Source organism: Phacochoerus africanus, chromosome 10 (genome assembly GCF_016906955.1).
Source record: "Phacochoerus africanus isolate WHEZ1 chromosome 10, ROS_Pafr_v1, whole genome shotgun sequence".
Lineage (NCBI taxonomy): Eukaryota > Metazoa > Chordata > Mammalia > Artiodactyla > Suidae > Phacochoerus > Phacochoerus africanus.
This window is the reverse complement of record NC_062553.1, coordinates 73150406-73162475: the sequence shown is the minus strand read 5'-3', so window position 1 is coordinate 73162475 and position 12070 is coordinate 73150406. Positions and strand designations below refer to the sequence as shown.

General features: G+C 36.7%; 1 protein-coding gene across 7 annotated transcripts in view; it reads left to right on the top strand.

Annotated features, from left to right (window-relative positions):
- Positions 1 to 12070, top strand: part of CNOT6L (CCR4-NOT transcription complex subunit 6 like) — a 191185-nt gene that overhangs the window by 60651 nt on the left and 118464 nt on the right. For all 7 annotated transcript variants that reach the window (XM_047798837.1, XM_047798836.1, XM_047798834.1 and 4 more), the window contains one exon: positions 9987 to 10108. In XM_047798837.1, coding sequence (XP_047654793.1) covers positions 9987 to 10108 — 122 coding nt within the window. The remainder of the gene's footprint in view (positions 1 to 9986; positions 10109 to 12070) is intronic.

Sequence of the window (12070 nt, the reverse complement as noted above, 5' to 3'; positions counted from 1 at the left end):
CGCCAGACCGTTAACCCACTGAGCAAGGGCAGGGACCGAACCCGCAACCTCATGGTTCCTAGTCAGATTCGTTAACCACTGCGCCACAACAGGAACTCCCAGATATCTTTTTTAGATAATGATTTTGCTTTTTTGGGATAAAAACCCAGAAGTAGAATTGCTTGATCATATGGTAGTTACCTTTTTAATTTTTTGAGAACCTCCTTACTGTTGTCTGTAGTGGCTGTACCAGTTTACATTCCTGCTAATATTTGTGGGGGGGGGTTCCCTTTTCTCCACTTCCTCACCATTTATCTGTTGTCTTTTTGATAATAGCCACTTTAGCAGGCGTAAGTTGATATTCCACTGTGTTTTTGATTTTCATTTGCCTGATGACTAGGGATGTTGAGCCCCTTTTCACGTACCTCTTTGCCATCTGTATATCTTCTTTGGAAAATTATCTGTTGAGAGCCTTTGCCCATTTTTAAATTGGATTTTTTTTTGTTATCATGCTGAACGAGTTCTTTATATAATTTGAATACTAATCCCTTATTAGAGATATGATTTGCAAATATTTATATCAACAAAATGAAAAGCAAACCTTGTCTACAACCTACACCACAGTTCATGGCAATAGTGGATCTCCGATGCACTGAGCAAGGCCAGGGATCAAACCCAAATCCTCATGGATGGTAGACAGATTTATTTTCGCTGTGCCACAGTAGGAACTCCCGAAACACTATAGATTTTTATGTATTGATTTTGTGTCCTGTAACTTTACTGAATTCATGTATTCTCACAGTTTTTTGGTAGAGTCCTTTGGGATTTCTGTATATAATATGTTATCTGCAAACAGTTTTACTTTCTTTCTGATTTAGATACCTTTTTATTTCTTTTTCTTGCCTAATTGCTCTGTGACTTCCAGTATCATGTTGAATGAAAGTGGGAAGAATGTTGGCATTCTTGTCTTGTTCCTAATCTTAGAGGAAAAGCTTTCAGGTTTTCACCATTGAGTATGATGTCTGCTCTGAGTTTGTCACACATGGCCTTTAGTGTGTTGGAGTTTATTGTATATAGCATTTTAAGTATGGTATCTTTACTTTTTTTTTTTTTTTAGGGCCACACCTGTAGCATATGGAAATTTCCAGGCTAGGGGTCCAATTGTAGCTGCAGCTGCTGGCCTACACCACAGCTCATGGCAGACCTGAGCTACATCTGTGACCTATATACCACAGCTCATGGCAACACCGGATCCTTTTACCCATTGAGTGAGGCCAGGGATCGAACCTGCATCCTCATTGGCTACTAGTCGGATTCTTAACCTCCTGAGCCACAATGGGACTTTTAGTTTAGCATAATGCATTTGGCATTCATTCATGGTGTGGGTCAGTAATTCAGTCCTTTCTTTTTCTTGCTGAGTAGTATTTCATTGTATGTTGTACCATAGTTTGTCAGTTGAAGGACATTTGGGTTGTTTCCAGTTTGGGGTGATTATAAATGAACTAGTCGAAAACATTTATGTTGGGATTTTTGTGTGAACATAAGTTTTAATTTTACTTGGGAAAATACCTAGGGATTGAATTGAGTTCTATAAGTGTACGTTTAACTTTATGAGAAGCTACCAAACCGTTTTCTGAAGTGGCAGTACCGCTGTGCTTTGCCACCAGTAAAATATGTGTGTGTATTTATATACAAATATGTGTGTATTTGTATAGAAATACATGTATATTTGTAAATAATACACCCAGGGATGTGAGTGAGTGTGTGTGTGTGTGTGTGTGTGTGTGTGTGTGTGTATGGCTTTCTTGTCATTCCTAACTTTTGTAAGCTTTCAGTGTACTCATTCTAATACATGTGTAATGATAGCTATCTCATTGTGATTTTAGGTTGCATTTCCCTACTGCTTAATATTGACCATCTTTACATGGGCTTATTTTCTATCTGTATATTTTCTTTGGTGAAGTGTCTGTTAAAATCTTCTGCTACTTTTTAATTAGACTTTCTTATGATTTTGAGAGTTCTTTAAATATTCTGGAGTACTTTTTCAGATAAGTGTTTTGCAAATATTCTCAATTACTTACTGGGCATGTCTTTTCATTCATCTTTCAGAGGGCAGATGTTTAAAATATTCAAGAAATAAGTTTATTGGTATTTTTCTTTTGTGGATAATGCTTTTTTTTTGTTTTTTTTTCCTAATAATATTTGCCTAATCCAAAGATTTTTCTCTCTTTTTTTTTGTATAAGTTTTATAGGTGTTGATTTTACATTTAAACTTATGATCCTTAAAAGTTAATTTTGTTCATGGTTGAAGACGTGGGTTGATGCATATTTAAAAATTTTTGCATGTGGATGCCCACTTGTTCTAAAACCACTTGTTTAAAGATCTGTCCTTTCTCTATTGAATTACTTTCACACTTCTGTGGAAAATCTGTTGATGGTATATGTGTGGGTCTATTTCTAGTTTCTCAGTTCTATTTCTTTGAACTATTTTGCCTGTCTTTTCATTAGTACCAAACTGTCTGGATTATCATTGCTTCCTAGGAAGGCTTGACATCAGATGGTGGGAAAATCCAAGTATATATTTCTTTTTCAAAGGTGTTTTGGCTTTTCTTGATCCTTCCATATAAATTTTAGAATCAGCTTGTTGATTTTTTACCTGGGAAAATATTCTAGAGAAGAGATGAAAGATGACTTAAGCTATGAAGAAAGGATAGTGATATGACACTACTGAAAGAGATACGAATATATATACCAGAAGAAGTAGAAAACACAGGCTACACCAAAAAGGTGGATAGCTGGGGTTTGGGAGAGGAACTCATAGTCCTGGAAAAATTGATGTTGAAAATTTTAATCCAGTCTAATCATCTTCCATTTTCTGTAAGATCATAAGATTGTTATTCAATATCTTTAGATAAGTGGGAGGCATTAAATGCAAGAAGCATTAAAGCATAGTGATTGTTAGATATAGATTAAGTCCTAATTTGAAATGATAGGACTTGAATCATAAACTTTGGTTGTCTTAATTGATTGCTAGTTGAACAAAATGAAACTTGTCTAATAGTTACATTATTTTGGAATTTTGAAATGCTTTGTAGATTTGTAATTCTAGGTTTTTCCTTTTAGTATTTATTTATATTTTATGTTGCTGCTGCTTTTTTTTTTTTTCTCCTGGTATCCCACATGTGGGAGAAAATTTCTCGATGTGCAGAAAAGGAGTTATAGTCTTACTCTGTTTCCCCTCTCTCCCCCCCCACCCCCCATGATGCTTTACTGACAAGTAGATTTTGCCCTTACCCTTTTATAGAGTCAGAAGTTATCTTTCTGAATTACCTTAAAGTTGTCTTCGGATTACCTTTAGAAAGAAGTATAACAGTTATTACAGTTATCTCATTTTCATCCAGGGGCTTTATTGTTACATTTACTTATGCATTTTTGGTTAGATAACTGGATATGAAGGAGATCCCTAAGAATAAACTGACTAGAAATAAAACATATTGAATCCAAGTATTTCTAAAGATCAGCAGAATCCTTGGTATTCCCATTTTCTGATTATTTGGTTTGCCAGTAAGGGTCATAGAAAAATATGATCACTGTGTTAGGAAACCATTTGCTATCATCATCTCAAGTTAAATGTACTGAATCATGCTTATCCTTGTTATCTTTAGTCTCATTCCCCACTAATAGGCAATTTAAAACTTACCATTCTTGTTCTGGGAGTGCTACTCTCTCTACCTGTCCTTCATCATTCTATAGGTTATCTTTTTTTTTTTTTTTTGTCTTTTTGCCATTTCTTGGGCCGCTCCCGTGGCATATGGAGGTTCCCAGGCTAGGGGTCAAATTGGAGCTGTTGCTGCCGGCCTACACCACAGCCACAGCAATGCCAGGTCTGAGCCGTGTCTGCAACCTACACCACAGCTCACGGCAATGCCGGATCCTTAACCCACTGAGCAAGGCCAGGGATCGAACCTGCAACCTCATGGTTCCTAGTTGGATTCATTAACCACTGAGCCACGACGGGAACTCCTTAAGGTTATTATTATTCATTACCCTCATCCTTTGTGATAAGGACCTTTTATTTTCCCTTTAGCTATGTGTTTCAGCATGGTGGCAGTTGGGAGCAATGTACTACCTGATGAGGGGAAAAAAAGGTAGCAACAAGAATAAGTGCTAAATTCTTTATAGCATTATTTGAAAGTATTTTATAACTTTATTTTTCAGGTATGCCATGAAAATGTTGTAAGCTACATGAGGACAAAGATTACTGTTCATCTTGTTCATCATTGAAGTCTTAATGCTTGGCATAATATGGGATAGCAGTAGGCCTATAGTATTTGTTGAATGTTAAACTGATCAGAAACATGAAATTCCAAACGTCTGAAGGTTATTTTTTTCATCAGTGACTTTATTATTGTAAAACATGGATTTTGTTTTTTGTTTTGTTTTTGTTAGAATGGTGACAGATTGGGAGATACCATGAAAACTTTGGATTCTTTCTGAATGTTTGCATTATTATCATGTACAGACTTGAGTTGAATGTCATTGAAGATAAATGCCATCCAGAGGCTTTTGGTGTGGAAGAGGAGTGCAAATGTGGAGGAAATTGTTATTTACCTCAGGGTGTCCTCTAAGCTCTTCTGATTGCCATCAGTTTTTATTTATATGAATCTAGTATGTGCAGTGTGATTTGCTCAGTGCTGTTTTTATGACACTGTGGAATATTTATGGAAGTTATAAATTTTTTATGACTGTTGTAATGATTAATAGTTGTATATAGTTAATGATTAATAGTTGTGTATAGTTAAAAATAGGTATTGATGGGAGTTCCCGTCGTGGCACAGTGGTTAACGAATCCGACTAGGAACCATGAGGTTGCGGGTTCAGTCCCTGCCCTTGCTCAGTGGGTTAATGATCCGGCGTTGCCGTGAGCTGTGGTGTGGGTTGCAGACGCGGCTCGGATCCTGCGTTGCTGTGGCTCTGGCATAGGCCGGCAGCTACAGCTCCGATTGGACCCCTAGCCTGGGAACCTCCATATGCCACGGGAGCGGCCCAAAGAAATAGCAAAAAAAGACAAAAAAAATAGGTATTTATGAAGAAATAGAAAATTGAGAAGTAGTGCAGTGTAAGTTATTTATTTCTCTGAAAGGAAAATGGTCTTAATGATTAAGACCAGATGGGAAGGATAAATGTTAGTCAAGGTGGGTGTTCAAAAAATAACAAATGTGTTGCATAAGCTTTGGAAATAAATGCCAATAGAAGACAAATGTACCTGAGAATATGTAAAATGTAATAAGTCAGTGACATCTTCCTTTAACATGTAAAGCAGGAATGCCTAATAGAGGCTTAATTTTGTCTTCTTTCAACTTTGGGAACTCTGCATCTATGCCTAAAATTGTAAACAAGCTACTGTTGAGATGAACACTTAATATTTCTAAAGAAATAAGTCATGTTTACTGGTTTGTACCTTAGGGTTGGACTCACTGAGTCGCAAGTCTCTGGTTCATTATGAAGCACTCTTTGGTTGTAGCATTCTTTCTTTCTTATTCTAAATCCTAAGTGAAATAGTATTAATTGCGTTGAACTATAGACTGATACATAATGACCTTAAATTTAGAGAAGGTAGTGGGAGGGAAGCTGTGATTTAATACCATAAGGAGTTACTTCTTTATATGCACTATAGAGCCTGCTGTTTTTTTAAAATAAGCTGTTTCAGATGACCAAAATTAACAGAAGTTTAGTTCTGGCCTTTAACGGTTTGCTGTGAATGTGGCTCTGATCATTATTATTATTTTTTTCTTTTCCGGGATGGGGCAGGGGGAATTATGCTGCGTTGTTTTCCTAGCCCTGGATAGAAAACCTGAGATTTGGGATTCCCTAGCAAGAGTATATTTGAGAGTATTTCATATATATATATTGCAACATACTGTTCATTGAACAACGTGTTTATAGGTATCTTGTGTTTTACTAAAGTTTTGGAAACTCCTGAAATTTTTTTAGGGCAGAGTAACCCTAGTGTTACATACAATGTTGCTTAGATATTTGAAAAAAAAAAAAAAAAAGAACGAATTTTCCTTGAAGTTAATATTTTACAAATGGAAGACTGAGAAATAAACTAGTGAAAATCTTCACTGTGTGTAGTGATTAATCATCCTTTGGTGATGGAAATTGATTTGTTTACTTTCAGGATAGTTAATGTAGGAACTGAGAAGTAGGAAATAATCAGGTTCTTTGTCCAGCACTGATGATTACTTTCAGAAGTTTTGCGCTAGAGTCTGAGAGACTGAGATTCAAGGACTAGAGGAGAGAGTATGGCAAGGTTCAAAGAAACTTAGGTAGTTAGTATTTGGGGAGGTATGCGGAGTGTTTTTACAGTGTTGAAATGAAGTTGAAGACTGGAAGTTTAAAAGGCTGGTTGTGAAGGGGCTTTTACTTTGTTATATGATCAGGATCCTCAGTATAAATTAGGTTGATGTAATGGGGAGATCCTTTGGGAACTGATGTAAGATGTTGCAGAAATTAGAAACTCTTTGAAAAAACCAATTCAAAAACCTCCCTCTTCACTAATTTGAAAAAGAAGATAGGAAAAGGAATTAGCTGCTAGGCTTTACAACATAAAACATTTCTCTTTCTTGGATGAAAAGTGTTCATCCAGTTTTTAAGTCTTCGATTGACCCTGTATATAGGTTATTGGAAATGCGCATTATCAGTGTTACATTTAGAGATTGAAATTACATTTGAATTATTTTTTATATGTTCTTTTGAAATATATTTTTGTGGTATATCTCCAAGGCGGAAAGTTGATGCTGAGGAACTGAGAGGGAAAATAAAGCTGAATAGAAGGAATCAATAATACCAGCTTCCTAAATTTGAGCTAAGTTTTTACTGTTTGGGACAGTAGTGATCACCAGAATTATAGATCCTACTAAATTACTTAGTTAATGCAAATGAAAAATGTTTTAACTTCCATTGACTGTCTAAATTTAGATTCATTTAGAAGAATTAAGTGACATATTTTTATTGACTTCCAAATCAAATCTGAAAGATACCTCTAACTTCTAGTAACCAGTATTAATATTAATTTGGTTTTTAAATATTAGAGACTTTGGTAAATATTTTATGGATCTGTATTTGCAGGATACACATATTATTTTTTTTACCATGCCTGTGGCATGCAGAAGTTCCCCAGGCCAGGGATTCAACCTGTGTCACAGCAGTGACCTGAGCCACTGCATCGATAGCCCCAGATCCTTAACCACAAGGCTACCAGGGAAATCTCAGATTTTATAAATTGTAATGGACTTACAAAAGTGGAAACCTGTGAAAAAAATTTTTAAACAAAGGAATACAGTCCTTATCTAGTGGCTATTTCAGAGATTAGCATTAGGAAGCCAGGAGAGATGATGAGTATTATCTCTTATCTAGATTTTTTAAATATTTAGGGAAATTGAACATGTGGATTAATGACTATTCCATGAAATTAACTTTTAGAAGAGCATTGACTATTAATTGGGAAAGATGCGAAGAAGAGGGTAGTTTTTAGGATGATAAAGTGTATGTTCATCATACAAATACATAATAAGTGCCTACTATGTGGTAGACACTGTACAGAGATATAGAAAGGATATGCCTCCACACAGAAACAACTCATTGTCCCTTTAAGTAACACACCATCTACTGGGATCCATGATTAAAACAGCCAAATTAAGTTGATCTCCGTTCTGTGTTTTATAAAAATGATTTAAAATTAATGAAACATATACTTTAATATAAAATTTAAAAAACTGTAGAGCAGCAGTTGGCACAACATGGTAAATCAACTATACTTTATTTTTTTTGTCTTCTTAGGGCCTCACCTGTCGCATATTGTAGTTCCAAAGCTAGGGGTTGAATCAGAGCTGTAGACCCTGGTCTACACCATGGCCACAGCAATGCTAGTTCAGAGCCGTGTCTGTGACCTACATTTGCAGCAATGCCAGATCCTCAACCCACTGGACTAGACCAGGGATCAAACCCACATCTTCTTGGATACTAGTCAGGTTCTTAACCTGCTGAGCCACAACAGAAACTCCCAACTATACTTTATTTATTTATTTATTTTTTTGTCTTTTTGCTATTTCTTGGGCCGCTCCCGCGGCATATGGAGGTTCCCAGGCTAGCGGTCCAGTCGGAGCTGTAGCCACCAGCCTACGCCAGAGCCACAGCAACACGGGATCCGACCTGCGTCTGCAACCTACACCACAGCTCGCCGGATCGTTAACCCACTGAGCAAGGGCAGGGACCGACCCGCAACCTCATGGTTCCTAGTCGGATTCGTTAACCACTGCGCCACAACGGGAACTCCCAAACTATACTTTAATAAAAAAGTAAAAATGAATGAAACATACATTTTTGCAGACTTCATAGTCTTTGTTTTTTTACCCATCCTCATTGTAGGTGATGAATTTGTAGCATGTCTTTGAATCTGGATCTATTTGATTTGATTTTGCTTCAGCTTGTGCTTTTGTAGCGTCTTCTTTTAGTATGCAGGAGTACCCGCAGAGACACATGCGCCTTATGGTACATGTGTGAAAACCTTGTTATCTAAATTATATTCTGAAGTACCCATGGTTCCTAGTCGGATTCATTTCCACTGCACCATGACGGGAACTCCTAGCTTTGATTTCTTGGAACATGATTTTCCTTTATTGTTATATGTAACAAATTCCAATTTTTCTTTGTTCTTATATCACTTTCAGATCATCTGAAAGTAACTTGTCTGTTGAGATAGAGGTAAACTCTATTTGGAAACACTCGTTGTTTTAGACACTTGGTTTTGGTGTGTGTATGTGTATGTCTTTGTTAAAATATGTGTGAAGAACGTACTGTAAATACTGTGGGGTGATTTACTGATAACATGAAGGAGTTTGATTAGGTTCAGGACTTTGTAATTTGCTATTTTTGTTAGATCTGAACTGGGTTTCATTTTCTGCCAGTTACCAAGCAGTAAGTAACTCTTGTATTAGACCTCTTGAAGGATAACTTTTAGGATCATTTGTCATATGGTTCATACATTGCACACTTGAAGAGTTTTATGTCTATTTGGTCATCACTGATGATTGTTCAGTGATTATTTTGTCAGGTACATGAAGAAAACTGTATAGTATTAGTTTCAGTTAGGATGGGCAGGAAACTCATCATCCAAGTAGGACACTTTTGAAAGTGAAAAAAGTGATATTAATAATTACCTAAGAACAACAGATATAAACCAAGACTGGCTGATGCAAACCAAGATACATGATCATTCTAATTAGGATGTTTTCGATTGCAAGTAACAGTAAACACAACTCAAGCTGGTAGTTTAAAAACGAGCAAAGTAGATTGTATCCAAAAAGCCCAGTGTTTGAGAGTGCTACCAATATGGTTTGGGGTGGACTTTGGCTTTATTTCTCTATTTTCTAGTCTCTGACCTCTATGGCTGGCTTCCCTTATAGTTGTTGGATGGTTGCCAACTGCAGTTGGGGCTATATTCTTCTCCATTTATGACCAGCAGGAAAGAGAAGCCTGCTCCTTCCATAAACATAGAATGAGTCTTAAGCCTAGTGATTACTAGATATTTCTGAATTCATCTGTGACAAGGGGAATGTCATGTGCTGATTGTCTTAGATACGGTGAGGCAAGGCGGATAGGGTTAGCCTGATTCTCTTAGACTAATCACAGGCTATTTAGGAAACTCATTTAGGATCAGTTTATCTTGGAAAGGAAGGCAGCTACATAAAGGGGAAGGAGTGCAGTGGATATTTGGGAAGCAACCACCGTGTTTATCACGAAGTCCCTGCTTCTTTGCATTTTCCCTCAGGCATCTTTACTGAGTTCCTGCAATAGATGTGTTTTCCTTGTGTGTTTTCCTTCTAGTGAGAATTTAGCAGTAGCCTGGCACGGGGGGAGAAAAAGAAAAACTTACCATTCAGTTTTTCTCTCTCTTTTTCTTTAAGACTGTAATTATATTTGATTCTCTTTTTTTTCCCTTACAGACTAATAGGGATGCCAAAGGAAAAATATGATCCTCCAGATCCTCGCAGAATTTATACCATCATGTCAGCAGAGGAGGTAGCCAATGGGAAAAAATCTCACTGGGCAGAATTAGAAATCTCGGGTGAGTGGAATCTGAAACATTTAATCTGGGATATAATAGCAATAATGAACAAGAGTTGAGTATTTTATTTATTTCTTTGGTATACATTTTTAGTTAGATGAACTAATTAAGAAAATACAAGATGCTAATATACTACTGTTTAACTTATTTTGTCTTTGACTAAGTATCTTTGTCCCCATTCTGTTTTTTTTTTTTTTTAAGATTAATACTGTAGGCCACAGTTGGCATCTAGAATTGAAGGCATTGGGTGTTCAGTTTCTAAGTAAAACTAGGTTCTTTGATATAATTGAACTTGTTTTAGCTATTGCTAAAATTCATAACCCCAGTCTAATATAAAAACATCAGAAGGAGATTCTACAAAATTCCTAGGTGGTAATCCTCAAAATTGTCAAGGTCATGAAAAACAAGACTCAGAAACTGTCAGAGTGGAGAGGAGACCAAGGAGACATGATACCTGAATGCAGAATGGTATCTTGAATCGAATTTTGGAACAAAAAGGTGTAAAAACTAGTGAAATTCAGATACAGTCTATAAATTATTAGTTTATACTAAATACCAATCTTGGTTTCCTAGTTTTGACAGATGTACCATGGTAATGTAAGAAGCTAATATTAGGGGGAAGTGGATGAGGGGTATACAGGAACTATATAAGATAATACAGTTACTTACAGATAATTACCAAGATAGGTAATTTTTCTGTAAATCTAAAATTATTACAAAGTTAAAAGTTTATTAAAAATTAAATATAAATATAGTTTTCCTTTTGGATTGATTCAGTACAGGCCATATATAGAATGTAGTTTCTTCTCCAGTAGGCTTTCATTTGGAAGAGGTAAGCCCACATTATCATACTAAAAGCAAGAATTATCTTTACCTTTAGTTGAAAGGTAACTGGGTGGATAGGTGATTGGTAATAGAAAGAAATGAATATGCTTAGGAGTGGTTGTGTGCACCAAGAATGCTTAGCATCAGTCCTGGCCTCTACTCACTAGATGCCAGGTAGCACCCCTCTGGTTTTGACAACCAAAAATGTCTCCAGATTGCCAAAGTTCCTTGAGGAGCAGTATCATCTCTGGTTGAGAACCACTCAATTAAACCCAGGGTAAAACGAAAGCAAGTTTCTTTTTTACTAGTCTCTTTTCACTTGAAAACTTTGTTTCCTATTAAAACGCAAAATCCTAGTTGGCACTTCAAGCCTGATTATAGACAGCATGAAAGAACCCTGGACAGAAGATCTAAGTTTGAGTCTACTACTTGACAGCCATATGAAAAATAGCATTTCCCTTTTTTTTTTTTTGTCTTTTTTGCTATTTCTTGGGCCGCTCCCGCGGCATATGGAGGTTCCCAGGCTAGGGGTCCAATTGGAGCTGTAGCCACTGGCCTACGCTAGAGCTACAGCAACTCGGGATCTGAGCCGTGTCTGCAACCTACACCACAGCTCACGGCAACGCCGGATCATTAACCCACTGAGCAAGGGCAGGGATCGAACCCGCAACCTCGTGGTTCCTAGTCGGATTCGTTAACCACTGTGCCACAACGGGAACTCCGCATTTCCCTTTTGAGATTTTTTTTTTTTTTTGCCATCTTTACCTTCCACTGCTCTCTTAATCAAAACCTGTTCTTCAGAAATTTAAAAGTCTGTTAATATAAGTTTTAGTATTAAGATATTATCACGTTTTACAGAATCTGAAGCTATGTGATTTGCTTAGGCTTATATGGCTAATAAATGGTAAAAATCAGAACTCCGTACCAAGTCTTTTGATTTTTTTTCCAGTGTATGTTTTACCATGACTGTCAGATGCTGACTAATTGGTAAAGCTTAATGAGTGACCATTTCCTTGAGTATGTTGTACTTAATGCAAAATCTTAAACCATCTATTATTAATCTATAATTGAAACATGAGGGAGCTGGGAAAGATGCCTCCTCAGGGTAAAATGGTTTGCCTGGTGGCTAATCTAAGG